Source organism: Plenodomus lingam (assembly GCF_022343315.1).
Source record: "Plenodomus lingam strain CAN1 chromosome Unknown contig_6, whole genome shotgun sequence".
In the NCBI taxonomy this organism is placed as follows: domain Eukaryota; kingdom Fungi; phylum Ascomycota; class Dothideomycetes; order Pleosporales; family Leptosphaeriaceae; genus Plenodomus; species Plenodomus lingam.
This window is the reverse complement of record NW_027093966.1, coordinates 1343195-1362305: the sequence shown is the minus strand read 5'-3', so window position 1 is coordinate 1362305 and position 19111 is coordinate 1343195. Positions and strand designations below refer to the sequence as shown.

At 52.8% G+C, this 19111-nt stretch overlaps 8 protein-coding genes across 8 annotated transcripts; 4 read left to right on the top strand and 4 right to left on the bottom strand.

Moving 5' to 3' along the window:
- Window positions 1-421: 421 nt before the first annotated feature.
- On the bottom strand, window positions 422-3624 carry IAQ61_009678 (uncharacterized protein; the record flags this gene model as incomplete). Its single annotated transcript, XM_003837876.2, has 3 exons — window positions 2781-3624; window positions 1889-2727; window positions 422-1826 (listed from the first exon to the last, which is right to left on the bottom strand). The coding sequence occupies exons 1-3, from the start codon at window positions 3018-3020 to the stop codon at window positions 422-424; spliced, it is 2484 nt and encodes an 827-aa protein (XP_003837924.1). The 5' UTR covers window positions 3021-3624.
- A 120-nt stretch (window positions 3625-3744) lies between these two features.
- On the bottom strand, window positions 3745-7682 carry IAQ61_009677 (uncharacterized protein). Its single transcript, XM_003837877.2, has 2 exons — window positions 6470-7682; window positions 3745-6407 (listed from the first exon to the last, which is right to left on the bottom strand). The coding sequence occupies exons 1-2, from the start codon at window positions 7237-7239 to the stop codon at window positions 4676-4678; spliced, it is 2502 nt and encodes an 833-aa protein (XP_003837925.2). The 5' UTR covers window positions 7240-7682; the 3' UTR covers window positions 3745-4675.
- A 506-nt stretch (window positions 7683-8188) lies between these two features.
- On the top strand, window positions 8189-9375 carry IAQ61_009676 (uncharacterized protein; the record flags this gene model as incomplete). Its single annotated transcript, XM_066098488.1, has 2 exons — window positions 8189-8191; window positions 8254-9375. The coding sequence occupies 2 exons, from the start codon at window positions 8189-8191 to the stop codon at window positions 9373-9375; spliced, it is 1125 nt and encodes a 374-aa protein (XP_065951647.1).
- Window positions 9376-9761: 386 nt separating this feature from the next.
- On the top strand, window positions 9762-10731 carry IAQ61_009675 (uncharacterized protein; the record flags this gene model as incomplete). The annotated part of the gene is made up of 3 exons (XM_003837879.2): window positions 9762-9904; window positions 9957-10155; window positions 10204-10731. 3 exons carry the CDS (start codon window positions 9762-9764, stop codon window positions 10729-10731), a joined length of 870 nt encoding a protein of 289 aa, XP_003837927.2.
- Window positions 10732-11592: 861 nt separating this feature from the next.
- IAQ61_009674 (uncharacterized protein) lies at window positions 11593-13483 on the bottom strand (the record flags this gene model as incomplete). Its single annotated transcript, XM_003837880.2, has 2 exons — window positions 13046-13483; window positions 11593-12991 (listed from the first exon to the last, which is right to left on the bottom strand). The coding sequence occupies exons 1-2, from the start codon at window positions 13276-13278 to the stop codon at window positions 11593-11595; spliced, it is 1632 nt and encodes a 543-aa protein (XP_003837928.1). The 5' UTR covers window positions 13279-13483.
- A 1401-nt stretch (window positions 13484-14884) lies between these two features.
- IAQ61_009672 (uncharacterized protein) lies at window positions 14885-15733 on the top strand (the record flags this gene model as incomplete). Its single annotated transcript, XM_003837881.2, has 1 exon — window positions 14885-15733. The coding sequence occupies one exon, from the start codon at window positions 14885-14887 to the stop codon at window positions 15731-15733; it is 849 nt and encodes a 282-aa protein (XP_003837929.2).
- A 51-nt stretch (window positions 15734-15784) lies between these two features.
- Window positions 15785-16386, bottom strand: IAQ61_009671 (uncharacterized protein; the record flags this gene model as incomplete). The annotated part of the gene is made up of 2 exons (XM_003837882.2): window positions 15785-16244; window positions 16307-16386. 2 exons carry the CDS (start codon window positions 16384-16386, stop codon window positions 15785-15787), a joined length of 540 nt encoding a protein of 179 aa, XP_003837930.2.
- Window positions 16387-18358: 1972 nt separating this feature from the next.
- On the top strand, window positions 18359-18607 carry IAQ61_009670 (uncharacterized protein; the record flags this gene model as incomplete). The annotated part of the gene is made up of 1 exon (XM_066098487.1): window positions 18359-18607. One exon carries the CDS (start codon window positions 18359-18361, stop codon window positions 18605-18607), a length of 249 nt encoding a protein of 82 aa, XP_065951646.1.
- Between the last annotated feature and the right edge of the window lie 504 nt (window positions 18608-19111).

The following is a 19111-nucleotide window of genomic DNA, read 5'->3' as shown; positions in this document are numbered from 1 at the left end:
AAATACAAGCCCAAAGCGCGGCGACTGACTGCCATCATCGTGGGCATACCGTTTGTGATTGTGTTGGGGTGGGAGAGTTATGAGCGGGTTTTTTGTGGCAAGGTGAGGCGGAGGATTGGGGAGGAGGGGGGGGATCGGCGGGGTTTTTGGAATTTGACGGGGGTTGGGGAGGGGAGAGGGGGGGAGGGAGCTTAGGGGGGGTGGAGTGGTTTTTGTGTTGGCGGTTGAGGGGGAGTAATGTGTTCATGTGATCATGTCATGGAGCGGATATGAAGTGAATGAAGAGGATCATGTATGAATACCCAAGACTATAGGGAGGGGGAGATAATCTACAATCTACACTTGCCAATATCAATACCAATACATCTCCAAGTCTATAATCAGCAAAACCCCAACCCCCAATCCAGCACACTTCCTCCCTCTACAAAAAGAAACCCAACCCCAACCCCGCCATCTCTTCCCCCCCACGACTACTCCCCTTGTCCGGACTCGTCGGACTCGCCAGCCTGCTCGCGCCCTTGACCCTGGGCAAACGAATCTGCGGCACCGGCCTCGCATCGCGATCCGACGACGAAGAAGGCGCGCTTCCCTCGTTTGGATCCGGAGCCACGGGGCCCGGGGGATGGAAGCGGCTCTTGTATCGGCGCTCTGGGGAACTGGGCAGTGTGGGCATGGCGGAAGCGGGTGCGGGTGGGGGAATCGCTGTCGATGTCGTTGTGGCGGGTGTTTCAGCGGTGGCGGGCGTCATGGCGAGGTTAGCGAGGAGGAAGGCGCGGCGTTCGCGGGTCGAGGCTGTGGAGACTGTTTGGTCTGTGGTCTTGGGGGATACGAGGGGTGAGGGTGCGGATGTGATTGTGGACAGTCGGTTGGTGGTGGTGATAGGTGAGGAAGGCTCGGAGTCGTCGTCTGGGCCCGACGAGGACGAGGCAAAGTAGTCGTGGTCGGAGATGGCTGCGCTTGCTGCACTGTCGTCGTCGCGCAGCAGGTGCGAAAAGGATGTCCGCCGGGGCTGGGCTGGGCTATCGACGTCTTCATCTGGCCCACATGAGAATTGGACTGCACGTCTGCGAGACATCGACGGGCTGGTAGGCGCGGTTTTACTGAGAACGGGACTGGACGGGGTAGTGATGGGGTCGCATAACGACATCTCATGAAGCGACTTGGACCGGTTGTGGCCGGAGAGCTCGCCTGCGGACTGTAGTCTCCTGATAGGATGAGAATCTCCAAAAGTGGCCCACTCTGTCGCTTCCAAATGTGCTCTCTGGATGGCTTGCTCGATTGCGACATGGTTCTGTATCCGGGAGAGCTTAGGCCATGTAGCCCGTTGTCCGGTGACCATGCAGCCGAGCATGTATTCCTGCGTCGGGTTGCTGAGCACTCTGGGGAAATCAGCGTAGGCAATCTTAGGAAAGATGTTGACGTCGCCAGAGTACTGTTGGTTGAGGATGGAGCTGATCTTGGTAGTCCAGTGCGGCAGGATGCCTCGTTCGGCTGATTGCTGGAGGCGATATACAATCTCTTCTTTTGCAAGAATAGCTGCATCTGCCGCAAACGCCGATCCAATCGCCCAGTGGCCGTCGACTTGATCCGCCACCATTTGTTCCTCCTTGTCCAGAAATGGGACGACATGAGGGTTGACCTGGGAGACGATGAAGTGATTCACGTTGAACATTTCGGCCAAGCGAACCATGGGTAGGTCATTGTCGACAGAGCCGTCAATCCAAGTGGTTTCGGGAATATCCCAAGGTACATTTTGTCCGGTTCGTGGGTCCTTGGCTTCAAGAGTCGACTCGGTGTATACCAGTGGAACCGAGCATGAGGTGCATCTGGACTCTGTTAGCGTTTGGTTCCCCATCACAATACAATAAACCGGAATCGGCAGACGTACACGGCTGACCAGATGAGAACATTGGGTGCCGTCAAAAAGTTCAACAGCCGAGGTAGCCCATGAACGGATGAAGAAGACACGGGGATGTTCAAGATCCGCCGGGTACGGTTATAGGCTTCTTGAAAAGTGATTTCGCCCAAGAGCTCTCTCATGACTTCCTTGAGGTATACAATGTTGAAGAGCGCCCGGTCCTTTAGCAGACGGGTCAACAGGCCAACGAGGCTCTCGGATTCGCCAAAGACGTTCAAATTCCCGTAACAGAACTCTTCTAGGACCTGGGGTATCTCCGCGTCCGTCTTGACGCACAAGACGGCACCCACTATACTTCCGGCCGAGGCACCGGAAACTATACGTGGTAGTAGGCGGGCCTCCCATAAGGCCTTGATGACACCAATGTGGTTCATGCCAAAAGTGCCACCTCCTGATAACAATAAGGCGGTGCGTCCAAAGGCCTGGCGCGTGTCGTTCAATTGTCGTAAGAGCTCGACAGGATGGATGGGACACTCTGCTCCCTGCCGTTTGGCAACGTCTATCAAGACTGCAATGGTCTGTTGGACGGAATCAATATATCTCTCAATCAGCCTTTTGGTGCCAATGTGCGAATGCTTGTACAGCCGCAATTGGCCCATGTGGCCCAGTCCACGCGTGAGCGAAGTCCGAACGAGAAACAGTAACCGCTCGACGTCGCAGCTCACACGGGCTTCTTCCAGCCCCTTGACCTGGGCGGCGACGAGCGCATAGTCATATTCATGGGACTCTTCTGCCTCTTTCCAGGCCTCATTCCCTTCGAGCAGGTCGAGCTCTGTTGCGACTGCCTTCCAATCGGCGAACGTTGTGGCCTACAGGGGCTGTTAGCATGTGAAAATGAAGACGGTCCCTCTGGCAGACGCACGTTTTCGAGGCGCAAGTACAAGGCCTGCCTATGTGCGGCTGCTGCTTCTGCTGCTGCAATAGTGGGATCGTTGTAGTGTTTGATTGCGCTGGCCAGAGTTCCCAAGGGATGTCGAATGAGGCCGACAAGAGGCGAAAGGATTGGTTGGCTCTTCTTCCTTCGGATCAGCCTCCCGCCCTCGTCGGTAGCCTGTCTTCCATTGTGAAAGCGAGAGCTGGCTGGGCCGAGATTCAAAGACATGGAGGGTGAGTGCAGGCCATGCACAAGTGTTGTGCGGTTCGGATGAATGGGTTGGTAGAGCGAGGGACAAGGAGTGTTTCGTGGGCCAGCGTTGATGATGTGTTCGGTGGTGTCGATATGGTGTATGCTTAGGTGGAGGAGTAGAGTGGAGTAGGTAGAGTAGAGACAGGATGCCTGTAAAGTAGAGTACAGAGTACAAGTGAAATAATCAACAGATACCTAGGCAACAAAACACCTAGTCCCTACCATCCCAGCACGCTTCCCCAAAAAAAACCCGCGGTGTGAATATACGGTAGCAGGGTCGCGAAGATACGTCAACAGTCAATCACAAGCAGTCACGCGTCTCAACCCTGGCGGGCACACACGGCGGAAAGCCGCGGCGCGGAGGCGATCCGAATCTTTCTTGTGGGCGCCGAATAAAATCCTCGAGGCTGCTGACGAGACATGGCATGGACACGGGCAGACCACGGCTTCAAAGATGTCGCTGGTACTCTAGATGCCTCTGGGATTGTCCGCCGATGGGGGCAGGGATGGGGTGGATGGGGTGGATGTGGGTGGATGGGTGAGGTGTGGGGGGAGAGAGGGTCATAGTCATGCAAGCCTAGTACTAGTTATGCCGGCTAGTTTGAGGATCACGTTACTTGTCTTGTGCCATCCAAATAGCCAGGATGTAGCAGTGGCAAATCACATGATACTCAAACTACCCGACCGCATGAGCATTATTGGGCGCAAAACACAAAGCCGGCGCCAAAGAAGGGGCTGGATCGGGAACACAGGTCCCCAAGTCAACACCCTCCGAGGCGCATAGGTAAGCTGGTAGCCTACTGCAATCTCGTCGCAACCAAACACCTCCATCCCATCAAGACTCGCACCTTTTTTGTTCTGTTCTGTTTTGTTTTGTTTTGTTTTGTTTTGTTTTTTGCCTGTGGGCACACCAGCATCATCATCTCATCATCAGCTTCTGAAAGCCAAAGTGACAGATTCCATTGCCATCGTTCATAGCCGCCAAGCATCGTCATTTCGCACCGTCACATGCAAATCGCCAAAAGTGACCAGCAGTCGCAGTCACACCGACCCCGTCAGCCACGAACAAGTCCCATAAGTCGCTGCACCACAAACTCAAAAACCCAAGTCAGCTGCAGAAATCCCCCAGTCCTTTTTGCCCACTGTCTCGGGTAACCAGATCTCGATCCACCCTCCCTCCCGCCCCCTTTACACTTTCAACCCGCATCCATCTCCAGTCCTGTTCGCATGCTGACGTGCCCTACACGGCAAGTGTCAGTTTGAAGATGGATCTGAATCATGGGCTTGGGGCTTGCTGAGAAAGCGAGGTACTTTATCTATTATGCATTGGGTGTAAGATGATGGGACGTTTGAAGCACTCATCTTCACATGTCAGTGTACCTGCGGTAGCCAGACAGGTTTCACCCGAGAGAGTGCGCGAGGATGCGAGGATGATCTACCTGGCTACATATCGTACAAAACTACCATTGGTCTGATGGACACAAACACGGCTCTCGATCTCTTCAAAAAGAGAATGAAATATATTAAAAAAAACCCCAAACCAACAAAAAAAGTTCATGAATCTGACCAACATCAAACATCAACAGGACAACAGGCCCCTCTTGAAAAGAAACTCCATCTTGTTTTTTCCCTTACTTGGGCGCCCCCTCCTCCCTCTTGACCCGAAAGTAGGCCAACTTTGCAAACCGGCCGAGGCCAGCCCAAAAGATGCGGCCCGCAGGATGCTCCATGATTCTCTCGAGCAGCTTCACCACCGCAAGCCGGACATCTTGTCGCGGGTGGAAGAGCCCTAGGCTGATGTAGAACAGCCCGGAATTGCTCTCGGGCATCACGCACAACAGCTGGAGCACCGTGTCGTACTGCAGCTGCGGGCCAGGCTTGCGATCGGGGTCGTTTGAAATGGTGAGCGTTTGGCCCATGGACGCCAGATCGGTCGACGAGCCGTTTGCACGCTCGCTGGGCCCGCCTGCATCTTCGACGCAGCGCGCCAAGGCGAGGTAGATGGCTGCTGACTGGTCGTGCGATAGCTTGAGGCAGCGCAACTTGTCGTGTTGGTGATGGATGTCGAGTCCGCGCACCGGTCGCCGATTCCATATCCTGGCTAGATCTTGCACATAGCTGTAGTAGCTTCTGGTGTTTCGCCAGCCCTCGATGCGATGCACGTTGGCTGCCAATTCGCGCAGGCGTGCGCCTTCATCGGGCCACACGTAGCCATGTCCTGAGACGCCATACGCGCCGACATCGGTCTCGTGCGCTCCAATGTAAAGTGCTGATGCACCATAGACCGTCTCCTCAAAAGCAGCAGCGATGCGCGTAAACTTGAGCACCCATGACCGCCATTTTGCTCGGATCGCATTCTCACCATGGCGGTCACGAATGCTCTGTAGGAGGCTTTCCATGAAGGCGTTGTCGCCTGTCATGTCAACGCCCCCTTTGCTATCAGAGCTGGATTGAGCCCCTGCTCCATTCAGGGGAAGGCCTTGTTGCTGGAAGAAGAGAGAGCCTTCTGTCGGTGATGCGGACTCGATGCGGTTGCTGATCTTCATACGACCTGTGGGGAGGTCGCATAACAGGTCCCACCACTCAGGCTTGTAGGAGAACGCTGGATTGGTCACACCAGCAATGAAGCCAGGGACTTTGAGCAGATCGTCGACCTTGGTAAGATCGGTATAAGGGAATGCATGGCGAACGAAACCACGGAGGACGCCTCCAGAGGCAAGAGCGCATGCTGCCAACACAGCTTCGGCAACTTCGCTAGAAGGCCGGTTGTGTCCAATAAATATAATACGCTTCTGCGTGAGGAGGGCATTGACGAGAACAATAATGGGATGTGTGTAGGCGCCGCTTGTGGTGAGGTGCGGGTGAAGAGCAAATGGTTGAGGCTGTATGGTATGCGGAGTAGAAAAGGTTCGTATCAGTTCGATGAGGGAGAAGTCGCCCACTGTCTCGGCACTGAACGCAGTCGGGATCTTAACGGGAACTGGGATCCCATTGTAGTTGATCTTTGATTCAAATTCATGGGTATCTCGGGGCATGGAATAGTTCTTGCGTCTTGACTGGGGATCGGATGAAGTGTCGGACGAGTCTCTGGCGGCATCCAGCTTCTTTCGTTGCCGGATCATGAGCTCAAATTTCTCAATAAACATGTCTTTGGCGTCACTGGCGCCTAGAACAAAGTGTTCGAGGGGCGAGAGTTTTGGCAGCAAGGAGAGATCCATGGCGTTGAGGGCATCGTAGAGGGAGGCGAGCGTCTCTATCACTGGCGCTCTGAAGTATTCCTCGAGAGCTAGTAGCAAGAGTGGCTTGTATATGTGTAGGAAAGAGTGCCGGGTGCAGATGGCCATGGCTTTTACTATTGCGCCTCTGTGATCGGTCAGTCCATGAGACCAGAACGCTTTTTCTGGTGAAGAAAAAAGAAGACTCACCTCTTGACCGTGTTATCTTGCTTGGTATTCACCAGGTTCAACACGTAGACTAGCGGCGGGCCGTCAGGGTCCTGTTCTTCGTCGGTCTCTGATTCATTGTCCAAGTCGTCGCCATCCACTTCTTCGTCATGGTCGTTGTCGTTCTCTTGGGCGCCTGCTGAAGCATCCTCGTCCTCCAGCCCTTCTTTCCGCCGCCTGCGTCTCCGCCTCCGTTCTCTGCGCGCCTCCCTCTCTTCCTCTTCGGCGGTGGTGTCTTTATGCAGGAAGAAGATGGTCCAGTCCTGGCTGCGAACGTGGGCTTGATCCGGCAACATGAGCTCGGCCAACATGGTCTCGTCGCCGCTAATGGCAGCGGGGTACTGGTGTTCCATGATGGAGCCGCGATCAATGTCGAAGGAGGCGACGAGGATGTACTCGACATGGTTCTCGACCGAGTCGGCGGGGTACTGAGAACGGAGTCTCATATGTGAGCGGGGGTGGGCGGCGACACTGGACGCTTGATGCGAGGAGGACTCGGGCGAAGATTGGATCGAGTCTTCTTCGTCGTCGTCTTCGCGAAGCATGGGGGGCTGTGGCGAGCGACCATGCTTCTTCTCGTTGCGCAGAGAGAGGAGAGAAATGGACGAGGCGGAACGCGAGGGGGGGAAGGAGGAGAAGGACGGCTGGCGCTGCAGGCCCCCCGTCGTGGGTTGGGCTTGGGCGGCGGCAGATGATGATGGGCCCGGTGGCCGATGGGCAATGCCTTCTGCCATGAGTGTCTCCATGCTCATCACATGCTCATCACGAGAGCCGTCTCCGCGACCCTGTGCAAAGAATGGATCTGCGTGAGCCAGCGCCTGAAACAAGTGCCCGCCAGGGGCCAGGGGAACGAACGAACGGGTTCGGGAAACGAAGCCACAGGGACAGAGAGTAGTAGAGTAGAGCAGAGCAGAGCAGAGCAGAGCAGAGTAGGTGAATATGTACAGTGTACTGTGCACTACTATCCTATGTGTCTGTCTCCCACCTGCAACGACGCTAGAGCGATTATGGGGAGATGATCAATGGGGGATGAAGTCTTGAAGACAGGCATTGACTGACATTGGTCTGCAATGTGCCGTACTGTGGGTGCGTGTAATGGTAACCGTAGCCAACCGTATCCCTGCCCCTTGCAGACCAGAGGGGAGAGGGGAGAGGGAGAGGGGAGAGGGGGGAGAGAGAAGAGAGAAGAGAGAAGAGAGAAGAGAGAAGAGAGAAGAGAGAAGAGAGAAGAGAGAAGAGAGAAGAGAGAAGAGAGAAGAGAGAAGAGAGAAGAGAGAAGAGAGAAGAGAGAAGAGAGAAGAGGGAGTGGGGGAGAAGGGAACAGGACAGGCATCAGGGCACATGGACAATACTGTGTAAAGGCTTCGAGGGTATACTACTGACTAGTTGCTTGTTGGTGTGTGTGGACCCTGAGACGCCGGCCTTATCGATAGCGCAAGGGGGCGGGGGGGGGAGGGGGGTTCGTTCTTGCGGGACGAAGAGGAAGGGCTTGGCCCAAGTCACGCGGTTGCCAGGGCGAAAAGGCGCCGCTGTCAACCGTTTAGGTATCAAATCATGTCACCATCACCGCCCATCAACACCATCCACATGCGCGACCACATCAACAACAACAACAACACCGAAAGTGACGGCAACGATATACATCACTACGGCAAACATCTGATCACAAAACAAGAATAAAAGAACACAATCCTATTCACAATGGTATGTTTCCACTCCCCACCAAGTCCCCGCCCCGACCATGTGCACTAACATGCCAGGCGTAGTCAACAACCCCAACTCCAAACCCATACAAACCCTCCCCGCTCTCCTTCAACAGCCCACGCCAATCGCCCTTTCGCAGACCTGGCTCCATCAGAGAAGCCTCGCCGTCGACATTGAAGCCGACCACACCAAACAGCTCGCCCCTCAAACCAAAAGACACACCCACGACACCCTCACAACTAAACCTCCGCCAGTCCACCGTTGGAAATGCTTCGCACAACCCACCGTCATGGCTGAATACACGAGGCACCGCAACCGTCCCGGATGCACCCCTCTCGCCCTCTCGAAATGCTTCCTCACCTACACGTAACATCTCGTCTTCCACACAGGCGACTGTCCGACCCCTAAGCACTGCATCCCTCGCGGCCAAATTTGATCAAGGAAACGGGGACACGCCGCCGCCTCTGTCCTTTAGAAAATCCAACTCGTCGGAAAGAATCACTCCAGTCGAAAAGATTGCGCCGGTGGAGAAGCCGGTAGAGAGGTCGTTCGAGCGACCAACAGAGCGACTGTCTGAGCAGCCGGCAGAAAGGGCATACGAGAAGCCAGTGGCCAGCCCTGCAACGCGACCAGCTCCGCTAGAAAGGGCCAGCTCAAGCGATGCGCTATCAAGAATCCCTCCTCCTATGTTGCACAGCATGCGCGAATCATTCAGCGTAATGGACAGGGACAACGACGGACATGTCAATTCGGCCGATGTGGCAGACATGCTCTCTCAGCTGGGTCTCTCTGCAACACCGTCGCAACTCTCGAGCTATTTCAACGGCGCGCAATCCATCAACCTCGCGACATACCTCAACACGCTGTCAGACCTGTTGGGAGGCCTGTCGCATGCGAACGAGCTGACCGCAGCATTCGAGGCATTTGACGATGGAGATGATGGCCAGATTGATCTGTCCGAGTTGAAAGATGCTCTTCTACACACAGCGCCTGAATCGGGCGAGCACAAGCTGACAGAGCGAGAGATCGATATGGTCATTGAAGGATTTCGCGGGAGGAGAATACATGGCAAGGGTGGGAAGAGTCTAGGCAGAGCGGAAGTGTTCAGATATCAGGACTTCTTGTCGAGTCTGACAGGTGGAGGCAATGAGGGAGAGAATGGAGCTGCGGTGGCGCCTGCTTAGACAAGGGAACGATTTCTAGTATGATATATTCTAATCTTCGGCTTCGAAACTCCCTCCTGAGTGAGCGTGTGAATGGGAATTACGTTGCATGATATTAGCGAGTCTCGCGCGAAGTGAACTAGGACCATGCAAATGCGTGAATTGTTTTCTTCGATGATTAATTTGGCGTCAAGACAACCATTTTTACTTGAGGAAATATCTCGCCGACAGCTTACCTAGGCTTCCTGTCTGGACCAGGGCATCACAACGGGTACCTACCTACTCTCTAGTTCTAGGTACATGGCGGGCCGACCGAGCGCCGACGCTTGGCAAAGGACACGCTTACGCCCTCTGCTTGCTGCCAGCATCACCAGTTCCGCGTCACAGTCTTTTCGAAATCAGCAATCATGAGGCTTCTGTCTGGTTTAGTTTCTTCGCTTCTGCTTTCGAGCGCTTCCATTGTGTCTGCGGCTTCGTCCTGGAGTTTTGAAGATGGTGTTGTGTCTGTGAACAGCAAAGGTGCTGGTGCTGGCGAAGGGTCCAAGAACAAGTGAGTGATGAGTACCATTTGTTTACCTTGAGCAACTACTGATGATTCTTAGCTTGAGCCCAAATAAGCCACTGGCCAAGTCTGTTTCATTGAGTGCGTCCGAAGCCTTGAAGGTCGCCCTCACTACTGTCGATGGCAGCTCGGCGAAGCGACCACATCAGGCTTTCCTTACGTTGACGGAGCCCATCACCGGATTAGAGGAGTCTTTCGTAATCAAAGTCAAGGACAGTGGAAAGGGACATGTCACATTGGTATGCATGACGTCTCAATTGTAGGCCGACTCTGCTAACATTCACAAGTCCCACAAAGACCTTCCCCACCAATTCCTCACTACCGAGAAGCCAATCGCCGCCTCCATCGTCATTGGTTCTTTTGGCTCTTCCACTCCCTACAAGAGCAAGGCCTTTGATCTACACGTAACCCGCGACCCCAATGTGCCTCTTAGCATCCCCGAGGCACCCGTTCGCTTCGCCGCCGAGCCCGAGATTCACCACATATTCCGCGAGGACCCCAAGTCTCCTCCCAAGATCATAACCATGGTGTTTACTGCAGCTGTTCTCGCTGCTCTCCCCGTGTTGCTTGGTGTCTGGGCTACTCTGGGCGCAAATGCGAACCACCTCCAAAAGGTCATGAGCAACGCGCCCGTGTCGCATGCGTTGTTTCTCGGTTCGATTGTGGGGATGGAGGGAATCTTCTTCCTATACTACACCCACTGGACTCTGTTTCAGACGCTGCCCGCCGCGGCGGTTGTAGGAACTATTGCTTTCTTGAGCGGAAGCCGAGCGCTTTCCGAGGTCCAGGAGCGCAGATTGGCCGGCTTGAGATGATTGGCATCAACTGGTACAAGGAATTCTCGCAGAATTTCCCTGGATTTGTAACAATATATGGGGCAGATGAGGCTGAAGAGCGAGTAAAAGGCAGGGATACACATGCCGTGGAGACATGCATTAGGCATACAGGATCAATGCGTGCAATCTTGCATGGGACTCACAGCACAGGCGTCGTACATTTCATCGACGGGTGATGAGACGGAATATATATATCTAAGCAAGACAACATTAGCAAAGTCATGCACGCGCATATAACCCAAAACAATGAGAAGAACTTTCCATCTTGAACCGCTCATTCATGCTGCTTTCCCCCAGCTCTTCATTCTTCTTAGGTGAGAAGGGGGAAGGGGTCCCGAGTATTGCTTGTTTTGCGACTGGTTGTTGAATTCACTGTGTATCTCTGGGGCTTCCTGCCACATGCTTTTTCTTCTCCTTTTTTTTGGGGGGGGAGAGGCGGGTGGGAACGGTCATGGAATTTATAATCCCTTCAAAGATTGCACAGACTCTGCCTGTCTCCATAGAACTAGTTAAAGTCATCTCATGCCCATGCTTGCTTTTTAGATGATGGTAGGCTAGTTCATGTGATGCTTCACTGTGAACTTTGGACTGCGTGAGCAGAGAGGGTCATGCGTGTTCCCTGGAGTGAGGGGCTTGGGGGGTTTGTGGAATTATGGAATTTTGGATGCTCGAGGTGTAAGGCAAGTGTGTCGAGTTTTTGTTTCTCGGTGTATGTGTTCGCTGGCGGGGAAAAGAGTGACGTGAATCGATGTATGCACGGGAGCAAGGAACTGAGTATCAAGGTGGATAGACGGGAAAATTCTGGGATTGTCCTGCCTATACTAATTCCCTCCCATCCCCCTACCGCAAAGCCCCCAAAACCCCCTCCCCATCCTCCAACCCAACCACCCCCTCCTCAACCATCTGCCCCAAAACCCTCTCCACCTCCCCCCTCATCCCGCTCCCCAGCGCCCCGCCTCCCACACCCCCCTCCTTCAAAACCCGCACAACCACCGCCTTTGCATCCGCCAACCGCTGCACCTCACGCGCCCCAGCACGCTCCGCATAGCTCCTCCCTCCACGGTAAAACACACCCGCGTTAGCTAGCAAGACCGGGCGGTTCTTGACCCAAGCTGGATTCGCGTCAGGGCTGTGCGAGAGGCGGAGGCGGGATAGGTCGATGTCGCCGCGGGCGAGGAAGATGGATGCGAGACGGGAGGGTGGGAGGAGGGTGGAGTGTGGGGGGGACGATAGTGTTGTTAGGAGGGTTTGGGCTTGGGTTAGTGCGGTCCATTGGGTGGTGGTGGTAGTGGGGTTGGGGTGGGAAGGGGAGGAGAGGGAGGAGGCGAGGTCGATGAGGGAGTCGGCGTAGGCGGATTGGATGTTGAGTGCTGCGAGAGTGGGAACGGTGGTGGTGGAAGTAGTGCTACCCAGGCTGTTGAATATGCGTTCCACGGTTTCTGCGTACGCACTGGGTGTGCTTCTGCCGCTGCGATATGCGACTTCGGCCATGCTGGCTTGGAAGCTGGCGGCTGCGAGAAGGGCGTCGTCCTGGGGTGTAGTGGAGGATTCTTCCGGGGCGGCAGTCGAGCTGATGGAGAGTGTGGGACCGGCTTTTGGTTCTTGGGGGGCTGCTGGAGCTGGGGATCTGGATATTAGGTCGAGTAAGGCTGGGATGCGGTTGTTTGCGGTCTCGAGACCATCTTGGGCCTTCTTCTCCATGCTCGGTAGATCGGTGTTGGGATCATAGAGCCCGAGCAACGTAGTCAGGGCATTGAGATGCGCAGTGCAAGTCTCGAGTATGCTCTCGGGCGTGAGTGGTTCTTCCACCGTCGCCCAATCTCCCGGTCCTTCTGATGCAGATGAAGCATCATCCATATCATCCTCTTTTGGCAGCTCCTGTCTCTCGCCCTCCCAGGCCTCTCTATACTCACCCGACGCCTGTGCCTTTGCAATCTGGTCTTGCATCTGCGCATACTCCTGCTGCTGCTTCTCCAAACAATTCGTAAAGATTTGCACGGCCTCTTCAAGCAGCGGCCGTGCCTGTGACTTGTCGGCTGCAGTGGTAGAACCGGCTTCCAAATGCGCTTCAGCTAGTGCGGTAAGGACCTGCGCTGTGTTGAAGAGAATGTCCATGTTGTTTGGGTTCAGGGACATTGCAAAACGGTGAGATTGCAGTGTTTCCTCCAAGAGTCTTGCTCTGTTGCCCAGGTGGGGTACTATGCGTTCATCTTCTGTGAGGTTGAATTCGAGATTGGCCCTGTGTACTGCTATAAGTCTTGGATTTCATGTGTATTTGAGCTAGTCAACTGACTTGTTGTATGCGAGATCAAAAGATTGGGGGAACTGTTTCAAGCCTGCGTTGTACATGTCGATGGCCCGGTTGAAGAATCTCGTGGCTTTGGCTGCGTCGCCGGCTCGCCATTTGCCGGCGGCTTGTTCATGGTCATCGGCGGCTTCGAGGAAGTCGTTTTCGGATTGTGGCTCAGAGGCCTTGAGCTTGCCTTTTGGTTTGGGTTTGAGGAGTTCTTTTTTTCTTGGCGGCATTGTTGGTTGCAGGTGGCTTCAGCAGGATCGGGTGAAGGTTATCTGGAATTGTGTTGTTGCAGTAACAGGGCTAGCTGTTGGGAAGAATAGCTCTTTATGTCTCCTGTATTAAATGTATCATTTGTTTAAACTAACGATAAATAAATAATCCGCAATCTGTGGCGAGTCAATTTGTAGTATTCGTTGACGACATGGGTGATTGTTGGTTATGGTACAAGACCTAGAACTTTTGCCCCTACCGGTACCTACTCTATTAAAAATTGTCCGCCCCACTTATTCGCGCTCTCAGTTACAACCTCAACTGTTCAACATTAAACTTATGCCAGAGCCGAAGCCACTTTTTCTCTATAGAGAAACTGTCCAAAGAAATCGTTTAAGCAACATAGCACATGTTCACTTCTCAGCGGCTCAAGCTTCTACTTAAACCGCCCCTTCTTTGGCCAAAAAGAAGTCCATCAGAGCAAAAAGACGCTATTTCCGAAACGGGGAATTGAACCCCGGCCTTGCCGGCAGCACGATGTAGACGTGAGAGCGGCAAATCCTAGCCACTAGACCATTTCGGATGATTTGATATGGATTAGTCAGCCATTAAAGAGTCTATGAACAGATTCAAAAAAATAATGGAGGCTGGCAGTCGCGCAGTGAGTACGTCGTGTCAATATGTAGGAGTTCTAGCAGGGTTAGCAAAAAAACTAAATCACGTCTCTCCCTGTCCCTCCTAGCGTTGAAAATTACTTGATGAAATAATTGGAGCTATCCAGAGCTACTACGGCGGGTTTGAGTCAGATACAAATGCGCATCTTCCCCACTTGGACAATCCAATATGGATAACTGCGATAGTACGCAATAAGAGCCTGCCCTTTAACTTCTTGTTCTTGTAGAACAGCGATTGTACCATTTTACTATTGTCATATGTGTGGGAGAGTGGCTGCATGTGTAGCGGTGGAACGTCGAAAAGCGTGTTACATGAAATCAATCGGGGCAAAAGTGAGCACTTATAACCCTCCTTCATAGACTTCTAAATTTCAATCTTATATGGTAGCAACTAGGGACTAGAAAATCGTGTGATTTCAATTCCGTAATAGTATCAATCTTCGGGAGTGCTTCTTCTCGCCGTGCCGAATTGATTGAGCACTATGCGGCCAGATTTAAACGCTCCATGGAAACCGAAATTTTCTTAGAGAAATGCCAAACTGTTCAGAACTTTGTTAAGTATCAATATAGACAAATGGAATAACAGCCAGATTTGGAATACAGTAGGCCTCAGGCTTCCAGTCTGGTGATGGTAGTCAAGGGGAACACCAGCGCAAGTAGAGATCTTGCATGAAATATCGCCCGATCCGAGAGTTCAATGGCTGCTGATATTGATGATGAATGCAATGAAGGGTTTCCGACGTTGTACTCCCAAGTGTTCGCGATGGTGTTTCATATGGCAGCGGTGAAAGGTAAATCCACACCGGCCGGAAAGGACCGTGCACGACGCCATCCAGGTGCCCCTTACCCATAGTGTGAACTCCAGATCACTCTTAGTAACAGTCTCTCTTATGGTAGTTTCCAACGCTCCACGTAAACGCTGTCCCTATTTAACCTATAAGTCCTATGTCGTATGATGCAGAACACAGTGGCATCAAAAAAGGAGAGCTCTGCCTCCACTGCGCAGTCGATCAACGCTACTCCGTTCAGGCGCTACCTCACGCTCCTCGCCGTAAAACTACTGAAGCGCATCCGAAAAAGCAGAGGTCCTGTAATCTTTCTTTCGTCCAAGATATGCGTCAAATGCGGAGGGCAGGTCACTCTCAACGAGGCATCCACTATGCAATTCGTCGCGCAGCACACTTCAATCCCAGTCCCTCGCGTATACTGCGCCTTCAAGAGGAAAGGCCGAGTATATATTGTCATGGAGAGAATACAAGGAGAGCCCATCGGAGCCGGGTGGTACAAACGTTCAGAGGAAAGTAAAGCAAAACTACTTGAACAGCTCAAGAGGATGATTGAGGAAATGCGCAGCATCACGCCTCCAGAAGGGGTTGGTGTCGCTCATGTAAATGGCGGCCCGTTGTATGCCCCACGGTTGCCTGGGACCTACTTGCATTCTGGGCCTTTCAGCACCATCCAGGACTTTCACAGCTACCTAAGATTTGGCATCGAAGCACATCCAGAGCACAAGCCAGAGATTAGTGAGCTTATCTCTCGGCAAGAAAAAGTCCGGGACCCTCCAGTATTCACGCATGGCGACTTGAGCAGCTTCAACATTCTTGTTTCTGGAGATGAGATTGTTGGCATTATTGATTGGGAAACTGCTGGCTGGTACCCTTCGTACTGGGAGTACACCAGTGCCTGGGACGTGAACCCGTACAATGAATTTTGGCGAGATGAGGTTGGCAAATTCATCCAGCCTATGCCTGAAGAACTAGAGATGGAGAGGGTACGGCTTGAGTACTTTGGCGACGTATGAATTGATCATATCTAATGTGTCCCTACATTTGCGGACCCTCTGATATATCAATCAGGGGATCTTTTCTTTTCGTTCAATCAAGTCATACGTAGCCACTTTGGTCATGTCAAAAATTCCCTGTCCGTCGAAACGATGCTCCGCTTTCTTGCGCTGGCAGTATTCCATTGCGGCGTTCCTGATCTTCGCCCAATCAGTCACGCCTGTTCCCAGAGCTTTCCCATCTGCCTCCAGCCTCTGCAACGCTTCCTGCAGCCATCCAACGCAATTCCATCCCGCCACGCCTTGCCTAATTGGTGTGTTTCGAATAATGGATATGATTCGATCCCTATCTTCCACCTTGGCTATCATCACTCGAATAAGCACCATCAAAGTCTGCCCCAAACCGATTTCTCTCTCCTCAAAGTACCATTCTGACGCATTAGACCCTACAATGCGCTCTTTTGCATGATAGCGCATGCCTTTGCCATTGGCGACCTCGTTTTTGGGGCCGACTAAAAGTGCCCAGTGGTATCTGTGACAACAACATCTGTCAGCAAATTGCTCCGCGGGGCAAGGCTCGCGAGTAGTACTCACGTGTCCTCTTTTCCCGGCATTTTGGGTGCTCCACCCCGAACATAGAGTGCAACATAGAGACGATCTTTGTCGGATGGCATCGTGTTGAAGCAAAGGACTCGGACTAGCGGTGGTGTTTGATAGAGCCAGAGATCTGCTATCAATACCTCGAATCAGAAGTATGGGGGAAAGCGAGCGAGGCGTGTCTATCAAGGTCCAACGTACTGTGTATAAACGTAGAAGTGAGAAGAAGGAGCCCAAAGGTGTGTTTACCTAGCAATACTGCTAGTCCCTATTAGGACGGCTCTTAGCCAACTTAGGACGTCGTAACCGCCAATGCTGGTGAGTAGTCACCACCTACCCAGTCGAAGGTGTTATGGATGATATGGAAGGAACACTGTGCTGTGCCGCATTTCTGTCCTCTAATCTGCTATGAATTACTACATCAACAAAGCATTTCCTCCATAAATAAACGATAAATGCTTCAATATTATACATTTCTGTTCTGCATTACTTACTCATGCTCTTAATGCTGTGGCCATGAATAGCTTAGTCACGTGTGTCTCTTGGATGGGATTAGCGTCTTCGCTCTGTTAACTCATAGATGGCTCCCATCCTCCTAGACAAGGACATTATGATCACATACACACTACACTTGGACCCACCTTCTTGTGGGATACTGCACTGAATATTATCTAGTTTGTAGCTACTGTACATCTTAAAGATCGTGAGGTGCTATACACGAGAACAACTTCGTCATGCTTGGCTGAAAACATATCTTCAGAGGCCTAGGCAAATCCGATGCACCACTCACATACTGTTTACATACATAAGGCAGGCCTACAGCCGTTTATGAAATTTCCAGCGGGGGAATTTTTTAGAAGTTCACCATAAGAATAGGCTTTGGGTCGGTCAAGCACTTTTGCACTGATGACTGGAATGCAAATCATCAGGACGCGACGAGGTTGCGCACAAGGAACATCCTCGCCATATCACGGGAAGGGTCTCGCCCCAGCTTCCAGTGTGTCGAAAAGCAGCGGGCCGAGCTCCACTCTGGCAGACAGGATTATACAGTGTTCACGAAGGGTGATTCGCAGGCGTATGAGCATTCGCGCCGTGCCGCCCTCCCTTCTCCGCTCCGTTTTTGACTAAAGGACGGCAAGAACCAAACTTCCAAGTGGATTAGGTACCCTACGTGCAACTCGAGATTATGATAGTCAACTGTCAGCAGTGCATGTCATGCCATTGTTGTTGTTCCGCGGTTACCGCCGGAGAGATCTTTGCTGCTCTCGGATATTAGTCTACAGTCTCGACATGGTGAGGCAGATCTTGGGAAACCGTGCTGCATGCGGATGCAAGAAAAGGGAAATTCGGGGATATCGGACCGTATACTCTACGGAGAGGTCGAGGAGATGACTCGATGCGTGTCCTTCTTCCCCATGAGCTAATGGTTGTCAAATGGATGCAGCCTCTTGCAGCATGTGAACATGCAGGAGTTCTCCATGCTTGCTTGTCTCAGAACTGCTTTCAATGTATGCATACCCCAGATCGCAGTGTGGATTAACTCATCGTTCACATCGCGACTCTCGAACATCGGTAAGATCTGGAGATAGGATGAGCCCCCCCTGCATGTAACCGCGACCAGTAGTAACCGTGATACTCCAATTCGAGATCTCATTGGAGAGCAGACATTTCGGAAGCCGACTCGATGGAGAAAAGCGTAGTAACGTGATCAAAAAGCTATGCGGCCGGCTCTGAGCCATCACAAGACGAGCAGCGAATGATAATGCAACGAAGGGGTCAGAGGACTTGGTGGCTTGTGTGCAACCTGGATAGTGGATCAAAGTCGAGAATGGCCCCTCAGGCTCGCCGAAAAGCGCAAGTGAGACAGTTGAGAGCGCGCGATAGTGCCTTTTTTTTTCTCCCTCTCCTTCGCCATTACTGAGAGAGGCGAGTTTGTTGGAACATTGCGAGGTGGTGAGAGGAGCGTCGGAAAGCTATTTGATGCGCTGTCAAAGAGGCGAGTTGATCGCCTGCTCAGCCTCATTTTTCTGCGGCTAAGCAGCCAAGTCGATGCGCTTAGCCACACCTCAGCTGGCTTGTGACGGTCTCTCCGGTTCAAGGACATACCACGGCCAAATGCAACCAGATCCTGCAGGCATTTCTGTCGTGCATGAAATGGTCACGAGAATAGCAGCAATGGTCAGAAAGGGAGAGGGAGAGAGCGTTGAATGCGCTTCACAGAAATCGCTCAACGACGCGAATGACTCTTTGCATGGTACCTATGTCGAGCTCGAGAGCTCGGCTGTGGGTCTTGATTGAACAGTCAACACCCCGTCGACGGCTGGGGCGCTCTCAACGAGTTTCTCCCTCTTGGGCGATGGTAAGAGGTGTGCAGCCAGTCCTTTTGGATGTCCTAGATATACCACGAGTGTACTGCCTCTCTTCTCCCGATCGCTGAAGCAAGTGATGGTGAATGATCGCGCACTTCGTCCAGCTGAGAGGAGCATGTGTAGCTGAAAGTCGAGCGCCATAGATCTCGTTTAGACGAGTTTGATTGTGGTTTGGAGGCCGCAGGTGTTGGTCTCTCGTTGAGTTTCTGCCTCAGCGGCTTGGACGTGCAAGCCCCCATCACGAGACCAGTCTGGAAGAGGCGATAGCATTTGGAGAGTGTTCAAGGCCCTGGTAAGAGGCAACCTGGGCCGCTGAAACGGCATGAAGTTGGTGGGTAAAGGACGGGGAAGAGGTCATCAGGGGCCAATTGCATCCCCGTGGCCTGCCGCCGCGCAGGGTTTGTTTACGAATTGTCGGCCACCATGGCTGTCC